The following is a 27,255-nucleotide window of genomic DNA, read 5'->3' on the forward strand; positions in this document are numbered from 1 at the left end:
TTTTTTTTTGGTTCTTTTTTTTCGGAGCTGGGGACTGAACCCAGGGCCTTGCGCTTCCTAGGTAAGCGCTCTACCACTGAGCTAAATCCCCAGCCCCGGAAAGACTCATTCTTAAAGTAGGTTTCCTTCCTTTTGAGTTCCTATGGTTGAATGAGAGTGAACTTATTCAGGTTATTGTGCAGGAATAAAGAATCTCTTTTCTTTAATGCTATGTTTATCCCATGTTTACTAATTTGCTTAAGAAAAAAGTTGTTTATAGCAAGGATGGGTTTCTGCAGAAGACCATTGACTTACATAGAGTTACTCAGGATTAGTAAATAATTTTTTAATATAGCATCTCATAAGACTTCAATGCATGGGGGGTGGCTATTGGAAGTTTTTAGATAGCAAGATTTTGGGAACACATACAATAATAGTTATTTTCTCATGAAACAAGCTTAATAAGGGTTCTTGAAAGGAAATATTTAATAGTTGGGATTAAGGCTCAGAGGATAAAGGTACTTGTCACTAAGACTGCCAACCTGAGTAAAACCCAAATTCAATTTTAGGAATCTACCTGGTAGAAAGAGAGAACCAACTCCTACAAGTTGTCACGTGCACATATACATATTGACAAAAGTACATGTGAGTACACACACACACACACACACACACACACACACAAACATATACACACTAAATGTAAATGATCTTTAAATTTATGCTTGTCTTGTTTGGAAACAAGGTCTTACTCTATATCCCAGGCTGGACTCAAACTTGCAGCAACTCTCTTGCCTTGGCTTTAGTATGGAGATTACAGTTGTGTGTTGCCGTGCTACATCTCCAGATGTTATGTTCCAAATGTATTAGACCAGGATCTCTAGGGCATAAAAGTCAAGCCTCAGTGTTATTGAAAAATCTTCAAGTAGTTCTCTTTATAAACTAGACTGAAAACTGTTATAATCAGGATTTTTCTAGAGGAACAGAACTATAATGTAATGAATATATATGTATTTGTGTACACACATATGTAAGGGGCATTTATTGGAATGGCTTATGAGCTGTGGTCCAGCTAGTCCAACAACAGCTGTTGTCTAATAACAGGGTGTCTAAGAATTCAATACTTTTTCAGTCCACGAGGCTAGATGTCTCAGCTGGTCTTCAATACATGCCAGAATCCAGGAGAAGTAAGTTATAATGCCAGGGAAGGAATGGAATTGTAGGGAGAGGGAGAGCAAGCAGGTAAAGGGAGAACCAGCTTTCTTCATCCATGTCCTTTATATAGGCTGCCAAAAGAAGGTGATGCCCAGATTAAAAATGGATCTTCCCCTCTCAAAAGATCTGGATTAAAGGTGTGTCTTCCCACCTAAAAAATACAGATTAGTGATGGGTCTTCCCACTTCAGATGATTCTTTTAACTGTAAAATTGGGCAGTGTTTTATTTTCATTTACAATTTAATAAACCCTTCTTGATGACTGTACATGGGGAAAGGTCGCTTGGTAGTTCAGAAAGATCATAGCAATGGCATTTTGCTGACAGTGTAGTCGTACGTAGAGTCACTGTCAAACCAGCAAGACTGCATTTATGCACCCACCATTTTCAGGATTGTTGGTAACTTGAGCACACTTTCCCCAAGTCACCTTGCCTCTGTGTCCCAAGGCCTGGCTCGCTCACATTCACTTCAATGACTGTACCTTTGGTGATCACACCCAGGGTTGTATATAATGGGGAGGAGGGATTCTTTTTCACACTGAGTATAGGCAGGCAAAAGGTAGCTTTCAGCTCAGGGTGTATGACATGGACTTTTTTGAAATGGAGACTCATTGGCCTCAGGAACCTTTCATATTTAGGTGGTTTTCTTGTAAAACCATCACCAATGCAAGGCCCTGGGTTCGGTCCCCAGCTCCGAAAAAAAAAGAACCAAAAAAAAAAAAAAAAAAACCATCACCAATAAAACGGACTTTCATAACCATTCTCTTCCATGCCTCCTTTTTTCTTTTTCCTGTTCGAATAACTTTCAATACTTCTGATTCTCCTTGGGCATGAACTTGGGGTAGAGGGACCTCCCATTTTCCTGCCTTTTCTTTTCATTTCTGCTTAATCATGTTGCAAAGTACTTTAGCTCTTGACTGCCACTCTCTGTCCAGCAGGTAGGCAGGGACTACTCCCTGTGGAGTCTTCTCATCATCCTTCTGCTTGCTGTTTCCCTTTTCATGCATCTTAATAGTCTTTTTCATTCGTATTTTCTCTGCAAGGTGCTGTTTATGGCAGAGCTTAACCTTCAAGCCAATTTTTTTTTTTGCCTTCTTTGAACATTCATGGGTCACCCGACCTTTCTCTTTTTCTCATGGTAGTCTAAACCATATCCATATTGTTTGTGGTGCAGTTCAATGTATTCATTTTGTGGCATGATGACAGCCACGGAACAGCCGTCTCCAACTTCCCAGATTCCAAAAACCTCTTCATTTCTGGCTGTCACTGGTCCAAGAGCCTGCTTTATTCAGGCCAGAATGGGAAGGGGCACTTCAAATGATTTAATTAAGGAAAAATCTCTCCCAGGTGCCCAGCCATTTGGGTTTTAGTTGATTCAGATATAGTCGAGTTGACAACCAAGAATAACCATCCGAAGAACCTTATGGGGTAAAACAATGATGCAAATCTTGAGTTTAAGACCACAAAGTGTTATGGTCTTGTTTTTGTTTTTTTAAATAGGGCATTTGGTATACTGGTGGGGCTTGGGAAAGATATTTTTTTTGCCAGTTGTTATCTTTTAGAGATTTACATGCCATTTACAAAGAAGAGGCCCCAATGAATTCATTTCACATCATACTGCAGAGCAACTCTTGTGGTGATGGCCATGCAACTTTCTGAAAGATTGGTGGGGGATGTGAAGGGCATTTTTCTTTTCTGGCTGTGGATAGACCTCAGAGGCTATCTCAGGCTCAATGCTGTACTATTGAGACTGCACTGCATTCCCAGCCAGGGGATATCTTCAATGTATGTTTCCTGGTGCTCTATGTTGACATCTTCTGATTGAGTAAAATAGGAGATATATGGGGCTTAAAAAGCTTTTATCTGGCTAATTTGTATTATTAAATCCAAATTAAATGAAAAGCTCCCAGAGCTATCCAAAGAGAGCAAACTGATCGGAGCATACACTGAGCTACTGAAGCAGTGTGCAGTGAACCAAGCCTCTGAAGTGCCTCAGCCCTGGATTTGAAACCCAGTTGTGTACAAGTTCCAAGATCCTAGGAGAATCATTTAGTGTCTTCAAGTATTGCTTGTTATCAGGAAACTGGGCATCGTGCCTGTACCTGACAGCAGGGTCTCATAATTGCTAAGTATTGAAACTACACGCAATGTATTCTTCTGAATATCTCAATATGAGATATCAGGTCAGGCTCCTCCTAAGGAATATGTGGCCGGAAGAATAACAGAACAATAGCCTCCCAAAGATGTCATCCTATTCCTCAGAAGCTGGGACAATATTACCCTATATGGCAAAAGGGACCCTACAGATGTGATTTAAGATCTCGAGGTGGGAAAAGCATCTCTGGATTATCCGGATGACTCGAGGACATCAGCAGAGTTTTTCTGAGTGAAAGAAGGAAGTCAGAGATTTGGAAGAGGAGACTATTGGTGCAGAAGCTTGAGGGCTATGATTGCTGGTTCATTCAGGGAAGAAAGCAAGCCACAGAAGACGAGCAACATCTAGAAGTCAGAAAGGCAAGGAACCAGATTGTCCCTTCAAGCTTCCAGAACAATCATGTGGCCACATTGATTTTTATTCAGGGGAGACTCACTTTAGGTTCTAACTTTGTTCTAGAACTTTAAGATAATAAATTCCTACAGTTGTCAACCCATTAACTTTGTGACAAATTGTGACGGCATTCATAGGAAACTAACCAAAGATTCAACCAACTCTCTCTGTGGGCATTCAAAGAATTTGAGTGCAGATTTTGTGAGAAGGTCGCACTGGAAACAAGATCATTTATTAGTATAAAATCCAAGATCATAGTAACAATCTGCTTGGGAATGAATGTGTCTATACTGATCTAGTCTTGATTGCTTCTTTGCTTGTCAGACTCATCTGGTGTCACACTTGGAGGACCCCTAGGAAAACCCCCAGGACCCTGCAGTATATGCTGCAGGATTGGGAAACTGAGTCTTGTTGAAACAGCAGAAAGGACCAGAACCATGAGCATGGTGGGGTACGTCTATAACCCCAAACCTCGGGAAGTAGAGTCATGACGTCTGGAGGGTAGTGAGTTAATATCTGGACTACACAGTGAGAGCTGTCTGTTTTTATTTTTAAAGAAAGAATAGAACTAATTATGGCAGATGCTGACCAAGGAAGACAGCTGTGTTAATTGGATATAAGAAACTGTGGCTGTAATCAAACATTTTGGAGGATAATTAGGTAATGGTATAAAAAAATACATGTCAAAGGCCTTGAAAAAAGCAAGTACTCCAACTTAACAATTCTGTTTATAAGAAAACTCATTGGGGGCTGGAGAGATGGCTCAGCCGTTAAAGGCTAGGCTCACAACCAAAAATATAAGAAAACTCATTGGAATGGGAAAAGCTAGATTACTATACGTATCATACATGTACTTCAATCCTTTCGTGGTTCTGTGACTGTGTCTAGAGTAGCATGTGGTGATATGGATGGGATAGAGCAGTATACCATTTAAGGTGAAGAATGAAGACTAGCAGGCGTTTGACTTGAACCTGGTTAAATTAATAACTTAAAGATCCTTCCCTTTTGGTACATTTGATTTTTATTAAAATCACTAAAACTGTGACTGTGACTATGACTAGAAGTTTCAATAAGTTGGTGTCTGGCTTTGCATGTTTAACAAACAAGGTACCATCCGATGCTGTGGGTTAAGCAATGAAAATTTCATAGACACATGAAATTAAGCTATTAAGAGTAGAAAACTAGGGCTGGAGAGATGGCTCAGCGGTTAAGGGCACTGACTGTTCTTCCAGAGATCCTGAGTTCAAATCCCAGCAACCACATGGTGGCTCACAACCATCTGTAATGGGATCCGATGCCCTCTTCTGGTGTGTCCTGAAGACAGCTATAATTAATGAATAAATAAATAAATAAATAAATCTTAAAAAATTAAAAAAAAAAGAGTAGAAAACTAGAGTTTTACTTATCTGCTGACATTCATTCAATGCATTTAAGTATGCAAAAGTTTTACCTTTAAAGTGTGCTCAAATCCAAGTGGGGAATTTTTATCCATTTTTTGTTTATAGCATTTTGTGCTTCAGTCACATGTTAGACTCAAATCCCATGAGGGAGGGACCAAAATGTACACAGCATCCTGAGTGTGATGTCGGTGGCACTTGGAGTTTTGATTAAACTGCACTACATGTGTGATTATTACTTGTAAACAGATGATTAGATATTAATTAGACAATAAGTGATTGTAAAGCACTTAGAATATAAAAGTGTTTATAAATCCCACCAAGTGACAGCAACAATAATTCTTTACTGACTACACAGCTGCTCATGTCAGTAAGAAGGATTTTTTTTTACAGCAAATGGCAACTCTAATTTCTGCCCCAAGTCCCCATTATATCTGGTTTATAAAAGTAAAACAAAATATATCATATTTCTACTGAGTTGTAATCATTAGTATTTAGATATATCTATTGCATTTTGAGGGAAAAATGTATTTCTTTTCAAGACTTTCTTAAACACAGGTGTAGTCATTAATGCTCTGCTGTCTGTCCCCTTTGGCACCAAGAACTTGGAGTTTCAAATATTTTAAGGTTTTCTTAAATACCTTTTAGAAATTACACTTATGTATGTGGTGTGTGCATGTGTGTGTCCCTGTGTCTGTCTGTCACTCACTTGCCATAGCATGAGTGTGGATGTCAGAGGACAGCTTGCGGGAGTTGCTTCTTTCCTTATACCCTGAGGATCCCATGGATCAAAGTCAGGTTATTAGGCTTGGCAGTGCCTGTGCCTGCTGAGCCTGCTGGCAGCCTGTTTATTTTAAAGATAAGATATTAGATCCGAGTTTATCAGCCACATTTTCCCTATATTGTAGGTTTGATGTGATGGGTTTCTGTTGTTGTGCCTTAGTGCCACAAAACAGTGCTCAGAATCAATGCATTTTGCTCAAACAAACGGGTGAAAGCTAACTCTTTCTTCATTACTACAGAAGCTTAAAAAGAAAAGACATTTAAGAATGAAACAAACCACTTCAATTCTATCTTCTGGATCCTTTTTCTTTTCAAGAATAATAAGTTTGAAGCTCTGTTTTGTTTTCTAGTCCCCCCACCTCCAGATGTCTTTATGAATCATGGCCTTGTATTAACCTCATTATTAACCCAAATGTTTGATTTTTCTGTCAGAAGTAAATGTGAGTACCTGTGATAAGTTCAGATCCAGGCTTATACAGATTTGAAATGAACCGTACAAATCAAAGTAAAGAGCGACTCATGTTCCATGACACCCATAGTAAAGGAGTAAAGGATACAATGAAGGAAGAGATACAGTTGAACGGCCCAAGGTTTTGTTAACAAAGTAAATCTAGTTATATTGAACAGTAAACCAGTGTAGCGTAGTGGAAAGGCTTAACTTTCATTCAAAAAATTTGGACTTTTATCATTTACTATGCAATGTTGGTTAAATCACCTAAACACAAAATCTGTTCATTCATTTGAAAGTTTGCAATATTAGACTTTGTGCTACAATGATACTGTCTAATGAGGGAAAGCACTACAAAAAAGGGGGGGGGGTTCCATGCTTCCCATTGTGAATTCTGTTTATTACCAAGATTTTCCTGGAATAGATGAAAAGGATTTGTGCATAGGTTTCATTACTTTACATGGCTGCTTTTCTCCAGACTGTCAGGGTTTAGACCTTAACTTTGAGCCACAGAGGGACAACTGGGGATGTGACTCAAATGAAATTCAACAGGAGAGAAATACGTTATAAAATCTAGAAGCGACCAGGGGAGGGGAGGAGAAGTTTCTGAACAGCCGCCCCAGCACATTTCCTCTGCCTCTGATAACTACACATAGCAAACCACAGCCTTGTTCCTTGCTTCTGCTTCCTTATTTCTTTGCACTGACATCCATATGCCTTTCTAGCTACACATGTGCTAACATGTGTCCAACCTCATATGCCTTTTAGACGGAAGTAATGTTCTTTTTCTCCAATTACAATAATAATGTGTTCATGGTGGCGCACAGCTGTAATCGCAGCTGTAGAGAAAGGGTCTGAAAAAAGCTAAGAGTAGGCTGGAGTAGGATGAGTAGGCGAGGCCTTGGTTAGCTGACTCTCGGAGAATATGAAGCCAAAGCTGGGGAGAACATAGAATGAGTAAGAGTCTGACATGGGGGTTGGGGATTTAGCTCAGTGGTAGAGCGCTTGCCTAGCAAGCGCAAGGCCCTGGGTTCGGTCCTCAGCTCCGGAAAAAAAAAACAAACAAAAAACAATAAAAAAAAAAAAGAGTCTGACATGGAGGACTCAATGAAGATCCACACTTTATGGAGAAGCAGCCTTTGCTTTGCTGGGACAGTGAAGGAGTACAGGGGAGGGGAAGGTATCTGCCCTATTTGAGACAGAAATGCAGAGAGCTCGGGGTGTAAGACTGTGTGGTTCAAGCTCTGGGGCAAGGGGGCTTTAGGAACCAGCTAGACATCAGAACTCAACTAGCAAGCAAACTTCTTTTTTTTTATTTAATTTTAATTTAACACTGAAATCACTCACTGATTTTAAGTAGAAAACCTGTCTCTAATAAAGCATTAAGTAATTGTAAAATTTGAGAGCTAGTAGTATCTAAAAAGATAAAACCTTTTAATCAATTGTAAACCATAAGCCACACATTGGCTATCAGTATATGAATTGAAAGTTTGATTTAAAAACAGTGGCTAAACTACGGAATTTAATAATCTGTGTTGAAGCAATAGAAACTCAAGAGAATAAACAAGTGATCCAATCGTACCTGTAGCCTTTTCATTAGATGAACCACCTATAAATACAGTAAGCGCATTTCCTATGGGTTGTATGCACAAATATATAGGAAGTACAAAAGCATGTAAAGAGTAAAATTATCAATTTTGTCTGAAAAATTTGTATATGTAATAGGCCAAATATCAGTATTTTGTAGTAACCAATTAATGTTGTTTGGAATAAGATATGTTTTACCAGCTTTCTATTTAAAACACTTTTATGACTCCAGTCCACAACTCTGTACTAACACAGCTGAAGCTTTATCTCCAATGTAGCAAGCAAACTTCTTACCTTACGGTGAGCCTCTTATTCTAGAGAGGGAATCAGAGGACCAATTAACCATACCAGCAGCTCACTCACTCAGTATACTCTGGGAGTTAGGTGCTTGCCAGTGTGAACAAGTGACTCTAGCTCGTGGTTCACAAAATTTAGCATGTGTTACAATACCTACTAAACCAGGAGTTTCTCTTAAAGTCCCAGATTCCTAGGCTCCATTCTCGTCCAGTAGGTCTGGGAGGAGTGAGAATGTCTCCAGAGTTGCCACGACTGTTGGGCTGCTCCTCAGGGCACAACACTCTGACAACCACTTCCTGTGGGGTAGGGGTGGCAGGGGAATCCAGATGGAAATATCAAGAGTGACAATGACACTCTCATCATCCACCATAGGTAAAAGAGGGGTTTTAAATAACAATGAAAATGTAAAAGCCCAAGTGAAGCACAAGGACTTCAAAATGACTATTCTAACCCTATAGTAAAAGATCATTGTCTTGTAGAGTTTGGGACTGACCAACCTTATTTTTTGGAGTGGCTACTTTAATCTAGTTGTATGATGTCTTTATTTGTGCGTTCATTACAATAAAGTGATTTTTTTTCAATTTTAAAATGAATAAAGTGATTTTTTTTCAATTTTAAAATGTAGTGCAGGGGTTGTTTTTTCCCTGCTGATCATCTCAGTAGAGCAAAACCTGTGGCCTAAGGTGTTTTGTGCTTCTAGAAGGGCAGGTAGAATAGGAAGGAGAAGACCCTTCTCAAGAGGACCCAACAGTAGTTGGGATTTTTGCACCACTGGAGGTCTCTTTTATTCAAAGAGATTTTAAATTATATTATATTCATGTGTCCATGGGGTGGGTGTTGGACTGTGGTAGGTATATGTATGTGAATATAGGTGCTTTTGGAGGCCAGAGGCATTGGATCTCCCAGGAGCTGCACTTATAGGTGGTTGTGAGGTGTCCAATATGTGTGCTCGCGACTGAACTCAGAGCCTCTGCAAAAGCAGCAGTGGGTACTGCTAATCACTGAGCCATTTCTCTAGTCCCTAGAATTCTCTTAAGCATAGGCGATAAACTGTCAAGTGAGTGATGTCATTCTGATTTAAACTGACAAGTTAGGTGGGTTTTATTTTAAAAAGGAAAAACATCTACTTGGGGCCGGCTTACAGTTTCAGAGATTTAATCCATTGTCATGTGGGAAGCATGATGGCACGTAGGCAGACATGGTGCTGGAAAAGTAGCTGAAGCAGCAGGCAGCAGGAAGACAGAGTGACACTGGGCCTGGCTTGAGCATCTGAGACCTCAAATCCCACCCCCAGGGACATATTTTCTCCAATAAGACCACACCTACTCCAACAAGACCATAATACTGTCATATTCAAACCACCACGTTCTACTCCCTGGCTCCCATAGGCTTGTAGCCAGACCATAAAGCAGAAAACATTCAGTCCAATTTCAATAGTCCTTAGAGTCTATCACAGTCTGAACAACATTTAAACGTCTGTTTAAAAGTTCTAAGTCTCCTGTGATGCTCATACAGACTCTTAACTGCAACCACCTGTACAATGAAAATGCAGATCACATACTTTCAACATACAAAGACATAGGATATAATCATCATTCCAAAGGGGAGGAAAGGGAGCAGAGGGAGGAAATACTGGGCCAAAGCAAGACAGACAAACAGCTGGGCAAACTCTGCATCTCCATGGCTGATGTCAAAGGGTTCTTCAGATCTCCAACTCCTTTCAGCTTGCAATACACTTCTTTCTCTCACCTTGGCTCCACTCCCTGTCAGCAGCATCCCTTGGTTTCTTTCCTCAGCAGGTTCCTCTGGGGACAGCTCTGGCATCTCCAACATCTTAGGGTCTTCAAGGCGATCAGACTTCACCTTCAGAGCTTCACAAGGGCCTCTCTAGGCCTCCATGTCAGGACACCCCTGCCACATGCCTGGCCTCAGTGGCTTTACTTAGACCTGGAGGGAGATTTCATAACCCCTTTCTTGTATCCTCCACTCTAAAGCCAGAACTATGTGGTCAAAGCTGCTTGCTGGGGCCGGACCATGGCCCCTTGTTTAAATACATCTTCACCAGGTCTCCTTCACTGTCTAAGCTTGGCTGTCCTAGAACTCTCTATCTGTAGATCAGACTGGCCTCGAACTCAGAGATCTGGCACCCTTTAACTCCAGAGCGCTGAGATTAAAGGTGTACGCCACCATGCCTGGCCCTAAGCTTTCCTTTAATTCCTTTTCTTAGATTGGAAGCTTAGATGGCTGGGTCTTGCTCTGAGGTTACCGCTCCCTTTATTCAGTTTTTCTTTAAGCCTTTCCCTGCTGTTCTTTTTTTCCTCAAACTGAACATTTTATATTTTTCCTTGCTTAGCTTGTTCCTTTTCATTATAGAGTTGTATAATATGGCCATTAATAACCAGGAAACAGCCAATACTAGGTTGTTTTTAAATGTCCTCTGCCAAAGCTATGAATCCGTAACTCTTCGTTTCATTTCAGGCAGATTTTTAGGACCAGGGCAGAAAGCAGCCATGCTTTTTACCAAAATATTGCAAGAATGGTCTCTAGGCCACATGCTAACACTCTCTTCTTTTCTGAAACCTCTTGAGCTGGGCCCCTACAGTTCAAGTCACCCTCAGCACCACTATCTTTCATACTTCTACTAGGATGACCATTAAGTACCACATAAAGTGTCCAATTGCTTTTCTAGTTCAAAGTCCCAAAGTCTTCCGTATTTCTCCAAACAAAATTATTGCCTGCAGATCCAGATGTAGAACTCTCAGCTACCTTTCCAGAACACGTCTGCCTGCCTGTTGCCATGTTCCTGCCAGGATGATGATGGACTGTAAACCAGCCCCGATTAAATGTTTTCTTTTGTAAGATTTGCTATGATCATGGTGTCTCTTCATAGCAACAAAACCCCAACTAAGACAGAACTTGGTGGGACATTGCTATGATAAACTGGATCATGCTTTTGTTTTGTTTTGTTTTTCAAGACTGGGTTTCTCTGTGTAGCAATGGCTGTCCTGGAACTTCCTTTGTTGACCAGACTTGCCTTGAACTCAGAGGCCCTGCCTCTGGAGTGCTTGGACCAAAGGCACACCACCTCACCTGGTTTAAATTGACAGGTTTTTAATGGTCAATATTCTGTTACAGTACCTATTTTTCTTCTTTTAGGGCTAGCCCTTTGTTTATTTAAGAAGTAATAAAAAAGTATCTCTTTACATTAGCAAGGCAGGTTTGAATTCATGGAGAGTGATAATGTATTTATTCGATCCTCCTCAATTCTATAAGAAAGATGGGACTGATATTTATTCCATCCTTTGAACTACTGTTTCTCGTTATGGTCCCCATACCTGCAGCATCACAATTACCTAGAAGCTCATTAAAATGCAAATGCAAGCCCATCTCAAACCTCCAAAATTTGATTTTGGATCTGTCATGGGACCAATAATTTTCATTCCTACACATTCCTGGCTGATGATTCTGATGTTTTCACTGCTGTGCTGGGGCCACACTTAGATGGAAACCATAGTTAGAGACAAATAAATGAAAGCTTTAGAAGCATAAGGATTTATTTGGCTTAAGTAGATTCTTTCTTAGTTTCTTTTCTGCTACACTTGCTGTATCCCTGCCCCCCTTTCTTCAAATGCCAGCTCCATTGCTTATGAACTTTGAGACCCTAAGCAATTACTCTAAGTTGCAATTTCCTTACTTAGAACGTAGGGATAATAATAGGATCTGCTTTGGGTTCTTATGAAGATTAAAGAAGATCTAAGTAAAGTACTTGGCACTGCACCTGTGCTTAACAAATACTAGTGATTTTATTTCTTACTAATATTAGACATGGCATTTCATTAGAACAAACACTTTTGTAAGTTCTTCCCTTGGAGTGTGTCTTCAGACTGCTCCTCTTGCACTGATGTTCTAGGATAATGGAAACACTAAGGCACATCATTCTGTTTCTTTTTTTCTCTCTCTCTCTCTCTCTCTCAGATTGCCACGAGCACTTGGATAGAAGTATAGGCCCTATACTATAGGGATATAGGGATATTAGATAAGTGTACTGTGGAACAGATGACAGTAAGACTAAGGGGGAAAGGCTGGCTGAGGGAGGAAGAGAGAGCAGTCAGACCTGGGAGGCAGGCTGTCAGACAACCTACTTCCTTCAAAGTTCCTCCTTAGCAGCCCCAGGGATAGACTCCAGGGTTACAACAGGCCTTAGGCAGCTGCCAGTGTTCCTGTTTTATGCAGTCCAGAAGGTGAACATTCAGGTGTCCACAGTGAGTTCCCTGACAAGCCCTCAGGAGTCAGCTGGCAATTGACCTAGTAGTTTGGGGCTTTAAAGTGGCTCTGCCTTCAGAGTGATTCCTATTTAGCAAATATTCTGACTATAACTGCATCATACACTCATGCCAGGGAATGGTCCTTTATAACTCTGCTCTTTTGCGACGCGTCTGGGGCACCTCAGGAAACAGCTTTATCTTACCGAAGAAGTGCAGGGAGTCCTTAACAGGCACCGAGAGACCTTCACAAGTGAATTAAATACAAAAAAACAAAAGCAGCAAGTTCAGGCCCCGTGGGTAAGGCAGGCCAGCCAATGGGCCCTGGCCGCTCCCAGGTGGAGTGGTACTATGATGACAGTAACCAACCAGCGCGCTCCATGCAAATGAGGATACTGTATCCGCACCAGACGCTCCCGTGCTGTCTGGTTGTTATAGTGATAAACTGAGGCCCTGCCTCTGGGCTTCTCCGAGAAAGAAAGGGGTGGTGTGTGCATTGTGGGGGGGGGGGTAACCTCTTTACTTCCCCCCAGGGAAGACAAAAAGAAGGGAAGAAGAAGGGGGATGGGTAGGGAAGAGAAAAAAATACGTGACAAAGAAAACATTCTTTGCCTGGGAGGAGACTCCCAGAGGGTGTAGAGCTGGAGGGAGCATTCACTGGCCATGCCAGTACTTACCACTGATGCTGAGTCAGAAACAGGTATCCCAAAATCCCTTTCCAATGAGCCTCCCTCAGAAACCATGGAGGAAATAGAGCACACATGCCCACAGCCTCGACTGGTAAGTAAAGACAAAGGATGGAAATGTATGCGTGGCTATGGCACAAAAGAGTTCCTTCTGTGCCCGCAGCCAGCGAGGAGAAAACGATGCTTACAGGATTTTCATGTAAATGAGAATGGAGCTGCAGCCTAATCCTTCTCAGCTGTTTATACTTAGCTCCTATACCGGACACAGTTCTCAGCTTACAAAGCATTATTGTATTGGCTGGGTAGGAAACGGGCTACTGGGGATATGTTATGTTTTTTTGTGCTTTGGGAGGAGAGAGAATGACCTTCCCCCCACCCCCCTTTTAGGTGCATTGTCACAGTTTTAAAATGGTTTTCTTCTTCACAAACCTTGGACTGCTTCCCTGGTGAAGTTCTAAATTCTAGCTCAGGAACGATTTCTTTCTTTCCTTTTCTTTCTTTCTTCCTTCCTTCCTTCCCTCCTTCCTTCCTTCCTTTAATACCTAATGCCAAACGAAAACTATATGAAAACAAAACACCCTCATTCCTTTGATATTTTCAAAATAAACAAATAATACCTTGGGGATGCATATAGAAATAACGTGCGGTTAAAATGAAGCATGAACCTTTCGGGACGAGACTGAAGGTTTCTAGTCAGGCAATGGCAACCCGGAGATGCTACATTTATTTAGAATGGGGATGCATGCCTTTAAGAATGAAAGTACAGAACAGAAGGCTAGAGCTTGCTTCTCTCTCAGTAACTGTGTCTCCACTGAGCTTCTCTCACACTTGTTCTACCCTTTAGGTAAATGGGGAAGTTTCTTCTCAACCACTTCAGCAACGTGGCCTCAAGGAATTAAAAAGAAAACATGTCAAATGGGTTGTAGGTTTCCTGAAGCTTGAAATTCTATACAACTTGGGGATAGTGCTCTTTGAACCCCCAAATCCAAGACACATACACTAGAGTTATTCTTTCTTCAAGGATTTCTCCCAAGTTAAAACATAACGTGTTTTGATTGGCTGTACAGTTTGAGACTAGGGAGACATTTTTTTTTTTGGTTCTTTTTTTTCGGAGCTGGGGACCGAACCCAGGGCCTTGCGCTTCCTAGGCAAGTGCTCTACCACTGAGCTAAATCCCCAACCCCTGGAGACATTTTTTAAGGTTTTTTTTTTTTTGGTGTAGAATTTTATGGGAGCCCCCACCTGATCTGGATTTCAGATTTCATTGCTAATTCGTTATTGAACTGTTATTTCTTAATAAGGGTTGGAAGGCAGGTTTGGATCAACTTTCTGAAATCAGATAACCAGGGGGAGATATATTAGAGCAGTTTCTATATTTTGAGGCATGCTTTTAGAGTATTTGAATATTAACTACTTCTTAGCCCATTAGCCAGTGACTGACTGACATAGTCATGTGGCCTCTGTGCACTTCTGTCATATAAATTGTCCTGATAAGTTGGTTATTAAAAAATTCCTCTGGGCCACTAAACAATTCATGGTTTAACAGTGGAGAAAACTGACTGCTCTAGGTGTGTTACAGAATCTCTCAGAATATACTTTTTAAAATAAGTGCAATATACAAACTTGAAACCATATATCTTAGGGCAGCAGAGAGAAAGGCAGTATTCAGAGCCGAGTTTTCATGTCTTTTCTCCCCTTTCACCTTTTAGCTCCTCTGTTCCTTGGTTAGCTGGCTTGAGAGGGGTATGCAGAGGTAATCCCAGAAGGGAATAAATTCAGTTTCCCCTTTCCCTTTCGACTCTGACAGCTTCTCTCATGTGCTAACTGACAAGAACCAAACCCAGCAGTGCCTTCCCTTCACCTTCCACACATGCAGAAATAAGGGATTGACAGAATTCCTTCAGAGAAATTAAGTAACTCCCTAAAGATCGCTTTGAAGGGCCCAGAGCAGTTTACCTGCAAATTATAAGTTCATACCTGTAGAATATATTCAAGTAAGATGCAGTGTCTTCCTATATTTTGGGGCTGGGGTGGGGGTTGGGGTGATACAAGCACAGCAGAGGTATAAGAGGTGTGTTCCAAAACTGAACTGTTGGAATAACTGTTTTGATCTACTTTGATAAAATGTTTCTGTGGGCTTCTGAAATTGACTATTTAAATACCTGCTTAAACTAGATTTTGTGAAGCATCTCTTTTGTTAGGAGCAAACTTCCACTGTAGAGTTGGTTATGTCCTATATTTTGACTTATTTATCATAACTAAACTTTCCTTTGCCTGGGACTTTCCTTCAGTAACTAAGACACATGCTAACTACTTAATAAGGTCTTTGATGAAGAGAGGGAGTGGGACAGGAAAATGGCAAACTACCATTTCCTGGAGTTTTGGTTCTTTCTATTGATCATGAAGCACTGCTAAGAATTCCATCATTCAAATGTTATAAAGTTTGCGTTTTCCTATTCACCCTAGCTAATTACATTCGGGTCATTCCGGATTATAGCCACCAACAGTCAACAGGGTATGGATATTGGGTCAAATAAGTAACTTTGGAAAGTATGGGAAGGGTTTGAGAGAAGAAGCCAGCTTAGGAGTGAAACTCGAATACTCAGAAATTAACTCTGATGTCAGATCTTTTCCAAATCGTTGAAAGGAAGACCGGGATTTCCTGAATAAACAAGGCTTTAAAGCAATCCATATTTTAGGTGCAAATGAATAATGCTATCGATGCTATGGAATCATACTTTCAGGTGAAATGTTTGTAAAGGGGAAACATGTAGTCTTTGCAGCTGCTTTATTCTACATTGCAGAAACGTAGAAAAAGAAAGGACCAAATAGAGTAATTACTGCTGAAGAAATTATAAAAATAATCACTGAAAATCATTTCGCTTTTATGGTAGTCTATGTCTTAAGAGTATAACCCTATTGCCCATATTACCATGGTATCCAGTTGGAGATATTTCTGAGAACTTTTCGTTATTATGATATTTACTCTTGACTGGTTTTCTGTTATTTAATGTTTCCTATTTAAATATAATGCAAGGTGATTCGGGAGCTTGGATTTGAAGAAGAAAAGCTGAGGGGTCTTGGGGGAGATGATGTAACTACTCTCCTTGGAACCCTATCTCTTAGGGAGGAGCATTCTTTACAGGCCTTGACTGTCCTCAAAATGTCCCAACCCTCTGACTATGCCTAGACTAATCCTCTGGGACCTACAAACCCTTCCTAACAAGGACTAGCTGTCCTAAAAGCTGTCTGCTTGAGGATTTAGTTAATGACCTTGGTCAAGTTCCTCTTGGGGTACATTCTGTTGTCAGAAGAAAGCTGTAATTCTACTCTACCAAAGTCCACTTACATGAAGATGGATGTGGCACTGATCAGCGTACGAGGACTTGAAAATAAAAAGAGCTGGTTCAGTGTGCCACGTTAGCAATAGTTCATTTGGGGTTTTACTTCAAAGTGGAGCAGTGCCAAGAGACTACTGCCTTGCAGAAAAGGTGCATTATGTCAGTTGGGATGTAGATACGAACCCACTGGTACTAAAAAAGATGACTGGGTTTCTAGCTCTTGCTCTATTTCCTTTACTAGTATCATCATCTATGTAGCCACTTAGAGCAGCATACATTTTAAAAGCAAGATGCTTTTAATGTGCTGTATTGGTACAAATAAATGAACATAAGCTTCCTTGGGTATTTACTATGGCCAACTGGAATTCTGCCCAAGGTTATTGTTAGACATTTTCCTTTTGGGTCATGTCCAAATGCAATACCCATTTCTTACAGATTGATAATAGTCAGGTGTATTACCCATGGAATTAATGAATTTATTTATCTCACTATTTTCCTAAGCACCCATTTGTCTAATGGTAAATTCCTTACAGGAAAAAAAAAGCTTAAATCAAATAAAAGGTTAGTACTTTGCTTTATTTTGTGTTTGGGCATATAGAAACCAAAAAGGTGCATAGGTCACCGTTCAGGCAATGCAGAGGATTTACCGATGATATAGGAGTTTTGGAAGTAAGTGACAGAAAACTCAGTCCCTTACCAAGCAGACTCACAACCGTCCAAAGGGTGACAACTTCTAAATGCAGCAATATACCAAGTGACGTGCAGAGAAATAAAAGAAGTGACTGTACAGCCCCAAGCTTTAGAAACCATTCTCACTTAATAGAAGACAGTAGTCTGGTATGTGGATGTTTACCAGGATGCTGAAATCCCTTAAGAGAAACTTCTTGTAACTGTGACCTTAATATATTGGGCCTTCTTAAAAAGCCATATTTTATCCATTGAGTGGAAGAAATTCTCAGCAGAGAGGGCTCTGTTAACATTATCCCCAAGTTAAGATAAGTCCCACCATTTGAGATTACATTTTTTAAGCTTCAGCTGTATTTTGGGACAAGAAAAGGATCAGTCTGGTGCTAGGGCAATGACTCAGTTGTTAAAGAGCTTGCTTTGCTAACATGAAGACTTGAGTTTGGTTCCTAGCACTCATGTAAAAGCTGGGGCATGGTGGCACACACTTATAATCCCGGTACTGGGAAGATGGAGATGGGAGGATTTTACTGGCCAGCCAATCTAGCTGAACTGGTGATTTTCGGGTTCAGTAAGAGACTCTCTCAAAATATAATGTGGAAAGCAATTGAGAACAAGCATGCACTCTCTGGCCTCTGCAATACACATGTATATCCCCACATATACATACAGATACATGCATGCACACACACACACACACACATACACACACACACACACACACACACACACACGCATACATACATAGGCACATGCATGCCTGCAACAGGAACTAGTCTATTTTTATGGTCTCTTAAAGACCTATTGTAAGTGGCACACTCCAGCCTTTAGAACAGAACTATCCAGTAGAAATAGAATTCAAGCCATATGTGCAATTTATAATTATCTAACAGCCACAGTTTGAAATGAAAAAATTGTATTCATGTATCATTTTTAAAGATTTATTTATTTATTATATATAAGTAAACTGTAGCTGTCTTCAGACACACACTAGAATACTGCATAGGATCCCATTAGGATAGTTGTGAGCCACCATGTGGTTGCTGGGAATTGAACTCAGGACCTCTGGAAGAGCAGTCAGCTCTCCTAACTGCTGAGCCATCTCTCCAGTCCCCATGATGTATCTTATTTAGTGCCATGTATCATGAATATTATGTCAACATGCCATCCATATAAAAGTATTATTATATTATATATATGTACAAATAATATGTGTGTAGCTGTTTGTGTGTGATGGTTCATAAAATGGCACATGTGATTACAGATATGTGGCTACTACATCTAGCATTCATATGGTTTCTAAGGATCTGAACTCAGACAATCAAGCTTGGGTGACAAGTACTCCTATTCACTGGGACATCTTCTACTGCTTTGTTTTTCATACAAGTCTAAAATACACTATATATTATACTTAAAATATATTGTTTGGTTTTGGACCCTGGAACAATGGACTAAGGTGTATATTTTACATATCAAAGTAGACCTGGTCTCCAGGTTTTCCCAGCATCCCTCAGTCCCTACCTGGCAAAGCCTGCCCCCAACCCTGAACTTTCCAGCCCAAGGGGCTGGGCTACCCTTCTTCCAGAGGCTCTTCCACTATATAACCCACACAAGTTGGTCTCTCTCTCTCTCTCCCCCCCCTCTCCTCTCCCTCCCTTCTACCCTCCCTCTCTCTTTTGCTCTTGCTCTTCTCTCTCTGCAGGTGCCCTTCTGTCTCCCTCCTTCACCATGATGATGTCCCTGGCCTTGGTTCTTGAGGCCATTGAACTTGACAGTCCAACAGCAGCTTCCCAATAAACCTGCCTTTAATATATCTAATCTGGCTTGAATTGGCTCATTTCACCAGTGTCAGAGAAAGAACCTATCATATATCTCAATTCAGAATACAGTTTCAAGTGCTCAGTGGCCATATACAGCTTTAGAGTAAACTCAGACACCTTTATACCTAGTCTAGTTCATCTTGAGCTCTGAGGATCTACAATAAGTACTTTTTTTTTAGTGTTCAGTTCACGTAGCGTTGAGATTATAGCTCAGTGGTAGAACACTTACCTATCATCCATGAGGACCTAGGTTCAACTCCCAGTACTGCCAAAAGAGACATCTTCAGTGTTCAATGCACCCATACATACATGCACTATAGCAAGCTGAACCACCACCTCCTATTTTATACTCTTGTATTTTCTTTGTTAAGCTATTCTGTTTCAGTTAGTAGGGTATTGCAGTAATCTAGATGAGAGTTAATACATTTTAGTTTATGGCATAAATGGGGGAAGGGGAACTTGGGAGATATTAAAGAGGCAAATATGTCAGGATTTGGTAATTTAGTCTGGAGTTGGGGCAGGGTCAAGGAAGGCAAGTTTTCCTGGCTCCAGCATGTGAGTGTGGTCACTGCAAGGGAGCATCAGGAGTGATGAGTGTGTGGAAGGCGCCATCCATGGGGATTTCCATTTACTGTGATCTAGTCAGTGTTCTTTGTTAGCTCAGGAGAGACTTTGGAACTGAATGAAGGCAGAGTTTGTAGAAACAGCATGGAAGAGGTGGCTATCAAATTGATGACAGTGAAAATGGGTCACCTTAGAAGGAAGTGGATTGAAAGAATTACTAAGTAAGATGCCTTGGGATAGTGCTAATGGTGGATGACTCACTCCTGGAATACCAGCACTTGGAGGCTAAGATGTTGTCTTGTCTAGATTTATACCAACTTGAAACAAGCTAGAGTCATTTGGGCAGAGGGACTCTTAGTTGAAAAATGCCTCCAAAAGTTTTGTCTTGCCTTGGGCTTGATAGCACACACCTTTAAATACCAGCACTTGGGAGGCAGAGGAAGGTAGATGTCTGTGAGCTCAAGGCCAGCCTGGTCTACATTAGGAAGTTACAGGACAGCCAGGGTTACATAGAGAGACCTGTCTCAAAAAACAAAGATGTGCCTATAGGCAATTCTGTAGTACATTTTCTCGATTGATGACTGATTTGGGAAAGCCTGGCTCACTATGTATGGTGATACCTCTAGGCTGGTATCTGGGTTCTCAAAAAATAGCAGGTTAAGCAAGCCAGTAAGTAGCAGTCCTCCGTGTCCTCTGCATCAGCTCTTGCCTCCAGGTTCCTGCCCTGTTCAAGTTCCTGCTCTGACTTCCCTCAGTGATAAGAATGTGGTGTGCAAGCGTAAACTGAAATAAACCCTTTCCTCCCTAAGTTGCTTTTTGCTCACCATGTTTTATCACAGCAATAGAAACCCTAGTTACGATAGATGGGAAGGTTAACAAGTCTTTGTTTTTAAAACAACATCAAAAACCCCATGTAAAACAAACAAAATCTTAACAAAACCAATCACCTGTCACCCCAAACAATTCTGTGACAAAGCTAACTCTAGGACTCTATCTTAGTCACAGTTACTATCGCTGTGATGAAACACCAAGACCACACACAACTTGGGGAGAAAGGGACTTATTTGGCTTACATATCGCAATTCAGAGTCTGTTATGGGAAGCCAAGATAGGGACCTGGAGACTGGAGCTGATACAGAGGCCATGGAGGAATGCTGCTTATTGTTTTGCTTACCCCCACTTGCTTAGCTTGCTTTCTTATAGAACCCAGGACCACCAGCCAAGGAATATCCCAACCTACAATAGGATGAACTCTCTCCCACTGATTACTAATTAAGAAATGAACCCCTCCACATCAATCATCAATCAAGAAAATACCCCCACAGACTGGCCTACCAGGTCCTAGTCTTCTGGAGGCATTTTCTCAATTAAGGTTCCCTCTTCTCAGACGATAACCAGTTTGTGTCAAGCTGACATAAAACCAGCTAGCACAGAATCAATGTACACTGAACAATGTACATTATTGTGTTCTTGGGGGAAGAAAACAGAACTGCTCAAGTTAAATCTATTAGAATATTCCTAACTCTTACCTGTCTGTACATGAAATTTGGCTAAATTAATCTACTTTTATCCTTGGATCTTTCTAGGACAGAATCCCAAGGAAGACACATAAAGACCCAACAGAGGAAGGATTGGAAAGGGAACTGTATTTCTCAAATGACTGAGAGATCAGGGTACTAAGGGGAGGGTAAGTTCCCAGAGAGAAAATGCAAAGTCAGCAGAGAGCGCAAATGAGGTGAAAAGACAGAAAGAAGAATTTCAGATTGGATTTAGGAGATAGACAGTGGCTATGTTTTGGTCAAGCTGTGTGAGTTTGGGTTCCAGTTATGAGAAAGAATAGTGTAAGTTGAGGGTCTTATCTGATAGCATTCTGCTGCTGTCTGTAAAGAGACAGGAAAGTTGTAGTGGCTGGATTCTAGCAAATGCACAAGTATCATTTTGTGGCATCCTGGAATGTTGGATCTTGTCACAGAGTGTTTTTCAAAGGCTGTTAGACTGGGAGTAGGAAGAGACAGAAATGGCTAAAATATCACACAAGTATGAAGATCTGTATTTGATCTAGAACGTGGGGATGTCACAAGCTGATAATCCCAGCTCTGTGGAGTGAAAAGAGGCTCTATGATCTACACACATATACATACGTGCGTGTGCGTGCAAACACACACACACACACACACACAGAGAGAGAGAGAGAGAGAGAGAGAGAGAGAGAGAGAGAGAGAGAGAGAAAGAGACAGAGACAGAGACAGAGAAAGAGACGGAGATAGGGGTGGTGGGGAAGGGCATGCTGGTTCTTGATAAGACAGAATGATGAGAGAAAACAAACCAGGTCATTCGTGGCCTCTGGAGCATTAGAGCTGCCAACAAGAAGAACCTAAGATTAGCCAGAGGGAACTGGCCCGGTCTGAAGTGCAAAGGCCAGGGCCTGGTGAAGCTGAAAGTTAGTCTCTATTCACTGATGCCTGCTGTGTTTTGTCGTGAAATTATTGTGTAGATTTGAGCAAATCACATTTCTTCTATATTCCAATTCTACCACCCCAAAGGAGTGAAACAGGTGATGGTTTTACTGTAGAGTGTGATCCACTGCTCTCTGTCTGTCCAGCCTGCTGCTCCAGTCAAAACTCAGGGCTCTGCCACTCCTGGCTTGTTTCATCTGATCCATTTGGAGACAAGATAGGGTGAATGATGTTATTTATTTATTTTTTTGGTAAGATACACTGGCTAAATATGTGTAAGAAATGTTCACAAAGTACTTTGAAATTTTCCATTAATGCTGTACAAACCACTTCTTCTGATTTCTGCTTTTTTTGTCTCAGATGCCTCCTCAAAGGATCGAATGTATTCCAAATTGTATTTGTTACATTCTATTCATTGTTTAAAGAAAGCTATGTTGAATCTTCTCTTCATGTGAATAATAGTCTCCTAATTTACCTGATTCATAATACTGAAGTTTGAAACACTGGCTTTCTTTGAGGCCTGGCACTATCCCATTGAATTAGAGAAGTTTCCTTAATAGAAGCTGTCCATCTAAGTTCAATGCTTGGGGTTAAAAACCCAGAAACGGGAAAAACAATAGTCTTGAAGCTCTTGTGTCTTTAGCTAGTGCCTGAGCAAAGCTTCTCAGTGAATCTTAGGGAAATAAACATAGAAAAAGAATTATTTCATGTGACTACAGGGAGCAGGATGAGAAGGAAAAAGGAAGGAAGGTAGGAATGGAGTCAGTCATTGCAAGGCAGGCCTATTTTCTTCCAATAATCTCCCAGGTAACAGCCTCTACCTTGCTAGGGTCTGATTACCCGTTGCTGGCCTCAGACCATAGTATTATTGTTTTAACATTCCTACCTTCCTCTTTATCCCAGCATGAACTGGGCTATAAGGGAGGCTGGAGAAGCTGACCCTGCTTGGGGAAAGACAGTTTAGCACTCAATGATCTTGAAGGCGGACTTGAAAACACAGTGATTAGAAAATAAAGCAGCAAGCCCTGGTAGTGTGAGCCTGTGTAATAATGTGCAGGGCCACACAGGGCTAGCCTATTGAGCAGGATTCATTTTCATATAATCTCCTCCCTCCAGCCAAAGTCTTTGACTTGGGGTTTTTGTTTTCCTCTCCGTAATTCATGCATGCTGAACCTGACATCAGTGTAAAAGGACGCTGAGGGTTATTTAAATGGGCATTTAAGAAAAATAACAACAGCAATAATAGGTTAATAGAAACATCATGAATGATGTGTAGAGCTTATTGCCAAATGAATGATGTTGAAAGCCCATTCCTAGGACACACAGGTCTCTGGGCTTCATCTCTAGTATGCCTAATAGTGACTGCAGGCACAGCCACATAATAATAAACTGTATTGTAGCTCCAAATTGTTTAGTTATAAGGTAATTGTTCTATACTGGTTCTAGGCTGGAGGTCTTACTCATTTTTCTCAGTAGGTGATAGAGAAATGGTACAGCCATTCATAGGCACACTGTATTGGGCACTGGGTTGAATGTTCTGTATGTGTTAAACACATACAAACAGGCCACAGACTCATGACATAAGATTGCAATTCTTCACACTCTAAGAAAATCAAGGAAAAACTTCTCCCAAAATTAGATACTAACCGGTTAAGCAGAGATTTCAAATTAGATCTGTCTGACTTCTAAACTATATACACACCTCAAACCAGTGAGCCATGAGTTACCTGCTCAAGTCCCCAGAGGATTCAGAAACAATATGTGTGGGAATGCACTTTGCAGAATGCTGTATTTAGACCTCCCGTGTCACACGTTTAAATTTCAGGACTGGGAACCAAATCTGATATCTAGGCTTTTTGTAGTAAAATTAGAAATTCAAAGTAAGTACAATTTTTTTGCAATGCTGGGGATTGAACTCAGGGTTTTTCCGTGTTAGGTATGTGGTTTTCCACTGATCTGCATCCCAGTCTCAAAGGAAAAGACTTTGACATAGCAACCCTTCTCCAAAGAAACTTGTGCATATGGTCAGAGCCACCCAGCCCCCCTAGTATGTTTTACCTGAATGCTCAGTAGAAGAGGACTGGGCAAATAAGTTGTAGTCTATCTAACGGTAACGAGAATGAAGAGTAGACGGCCAACTACAAGAATGTAGTTAAATCTCACAAGCTAGACATGAGGTAATATGTACGACATAGTTTCCTTTCCACAAAATACAAAATGAGATTGGCAGAGCTCACCAATGATATTAGAAGTCAGCATAGTGGGAGGGGCATGGGTTGTTCAAGATGCTGTGGATACCCAGGGTTTAGAGAGGAACCAAAGGAGCAGTCGTTAAGACTACCCAATCCTCCCCATATCCACTGAGTATCTCTCCACGAATTCTGGTTAAATTGTTCTCCCTCACCCCACAATCTACCAGGATGGGAGCCTGGGAGCAGCATTTTGAGGGCTAATAGAGGAAGGTCCCATAAAGAAGACAGACTGATATTTCTCATATAACTGAGAGACCAGGACTCCAAGGACAGCACCATCCCTCATTGAAGATTGAAATAATGAACTTAGTTTTCATTTAAGAAGTCATATATTTTTGCAGAGTATTCCTTCTTTGGAGCATATTTGTCCATTGCCAAGAAAAAACACTTTTATTATTAAAATACAATCTTGTACATACTTCAAGCTGAGCCATGTTAGAAATAGCTGTACTCAATCTGACTGCATAGCAAACCTCCCACACTACATAATTTGTTCTAATGCTTGTTTCTTTCAATTCTCAGCAATGTTTTCTATATGTCTTCTAAACATATTTTCTGACAAAAGAATGTGTTTTAGTTTGACGTCGTTTTTTTTCTCACCTTCATGTTAGAGCTATTTGTTTTACGGTGGCAGGAAGAACAGTTTTTTTCTCTTTTAGACTACAGGAAACTGAAAAAATACTTCTAAATATTTATCATTACATGTGACAGTATGTTTTTTTAAAGTGCTGTGTTGAGTATCCTATGACTCAAAACATGAAACTTAAAAGAATCATTTGCCTTCATGTTCTGAAGGCTTCATTTTCGAATACCATGATAATTACATTAGCTTTATAGTACCTCCATTAGCTGATATCTTGAGGTATGATATATGCTCAAACTGGAACATCTTGGCATTTCTAATAGTCTTCTCTATGATAATTTTCATTTCAGCTGTCTTCTCGTGAGATCAGATTAAGTCATCATTGGTTGTGCCTGATCATGTGCCTAATGCAACTCACCCAGGCAGTGGAGGTGTCAGCTCTGCTGTCCTCCTTCCTTTTCCTCTCCCTTCTCTTCTTCTTCTGTGGTTTACTGTTTTGTTCGTTTCCTTTTGACTCCTTTCATTTTTTTTAAGACAGAGTTTAATGTATCTGAGACTGACCTCCAACTTGCCAGGGATGACCTTGAACTTCTGGCCCTCCTGCCCGTACCTCCCCAAGTCCTGAGATTGCAGGCCTGTGACATGGAGCCTGGTTCTGTGTGGTGCTAGGGGGATCAAACTCATGGCTTCCTAAATGCTAAGCAAGCACTCTGCCAACTGAGCTGCATTGCCAACCCCAGCCCTGTTGTTTACCAGTTGTTTTCTTGTTGTTTACCAGTGCTGCTTTCCTATTTTATTGCAAGAAATGGTTTTTGAAAGACTCACCACCATTATTATTTTTAATTACATGTATGCACATGAATGTCCACACCTTGAGAGGGCAGAGGCATAGGATCCTCCTGGAGGTGGAGATAGAAGCAGTTGTTAGCTGCCTGGATGTGGTGCTGGGAAACAAAATCAGGTCCTCTGCCAGAGCAGTATGGGCTCTTGACCACTGAACCACCTCTCCAGCCCTTCATCGCAGGAAGTGTTTTAAGCCACTAACTGATCTTATGAATATCTGTTTAGCTAAAATTAGATAATACATTTTGAAAGGCACTGATCAAAACCTAGGTGAGCTGTAAGTCAGGCGACCCAATTCGTACTCTCCCTTTCAGCCATTGTATACTTTACCGTGACAGAGATGGAATGAGTGTAAATCCACATGTTAGAATTAGATCTTGGCAATGCTGCCTTTCTTGATTACTGACATGAAAAGCAACTGTAAAAAGTGTAGGACTCACTGGCCTCACTGTTCACTGCGTTGTCCTCCACTTTGCATGGAAGGAACCAGTGGTCTGCACATTCCAAATCTTGCCTTTGGATGCTGCTGTAATGGGGGATTCCTTATAGAAATGCTCTTCTCCGCTGCTGCTGCTGCTGCTGCTGTGGGGCTCTGCCTTGCATGGACAGTGCTATGAAGGCACCCCTTTAAAACAAAACTGTCTTCATCCAGGAGCAGTTGTTCGACTTGTAGGAACCGTGACTGCATCATGCAACAAATCTTTTTGGGTAGCACTGTGCAGGGAATTTCTTCCAGAACTTGCCACCAGGAGTGCTGGCCTTTTTCTTCAATAGCTTTCTTCTTCTTCTTCTTTTCTTAAACATAAGAACAATGGCAACCTTTATTCTCCTTGTTGCTAGGGCTGCATAGAGTTAAAGCCATTTTTGTAGGCCGACTCTCAAAAGTGCTGATGGATACAGCACGCACTCCTGCATTCTGTGTGCTTACTTCACTCTTGATCTTATCTTCTGGTGTCTAGAGATAGAGCCCGCAGGCTCGCACATGCCACGTAGACAATCCTGTCACTGAGATTTGCCCCCAGCCCTTACCCAGGGTCTATTAAGAAACTCACCTATATTTCCTTCTTTCTCCAAATAAAGCGTTTTAAACCGCCAATTTTTACTGTTTTAAGCCACTTTAAGGTGTTGGAGAAAGGAAATAGGATAAAACGACTAATGTTCATCACATTAAAGCTCAACTGCCTATGGAAACAACTTAGAGTAAGGAAGGCATTTCTTACATCCAGGTAAAGATTCTTAGTACCAGTGCCTATTAATGGCATGGACCTAATTAGGGTCTGTTAACTGTAAGTTGCACTTGCATTTCAGAGGGGTCATGTGTGAAACAACAGCTAACACAGATTATAAGACAAGATGTATTGGGAGGCACGGTCTAATCTTGAACTCATTACAATTGGAGAGAGGAAACAGATATTTTATAATCAGTGAAACGTGATTTCAGGTTTAGTTCTAAGATTTGTCGTGCCATTTGAAAGTCACTGCTGTGTGTTCCAAAGCAGCATTGGAGGACTT

At 41.0% G+C, this 27,255-nt stretch overlaps 1 protein-coding gene and 1 pseudogene across 3 annotated transcripts in view; one reads left to right on the forward strand and one right to left on the reverse strand.

Annotated features, from left to right (window-relative positions):
* The window catches only part of Pcyt1b (phosphate cytidylyltransferase 1B, choline), a 93,527-nt gene that overhangs the window by 13,717 nt on the left and 52,555 nt on the right, over positions 1-27,255 (forward strand). The window contains exon 1 of one of the 3 annotated variants that reach the window (NM_173151.2): positions 13,168-13,294. The exons of the other annotated variants lie outside the window; for them this stretch is intronic. Coding sequence (NP_775174.2) covers positions 13,178-13,294 — 117 coding nt within the window. The 5' untranslated portion in view covers positions 13,168-13,177. Of the gene's footprint in view, positions 1-13,167; positions 13,295-27,255 lie in introns of those variants that run through there. 3 annotated transcript variants of the gene reach the window in all.
* Positions 1,414-3,829, reverse strand: Nsa2-ps4 (NSA2 ribosome biogenesis factor, pseudogene 4; annotated as a pseudogene).

The sequence above is a fragment of the Rattus norvegicus genome, chromosome X (genome assembly GCF_036323735.1).
Source record: "Rattus norvegicus strain BN/NHsdMcwi chromosome X, GRCr8, whole genome shotgun sequence".
NCBI lineage: Eukaryota > Metazoa > Chordata > Mammalia > Rodentia > Muridae > Rattus > Rattus norvegicus.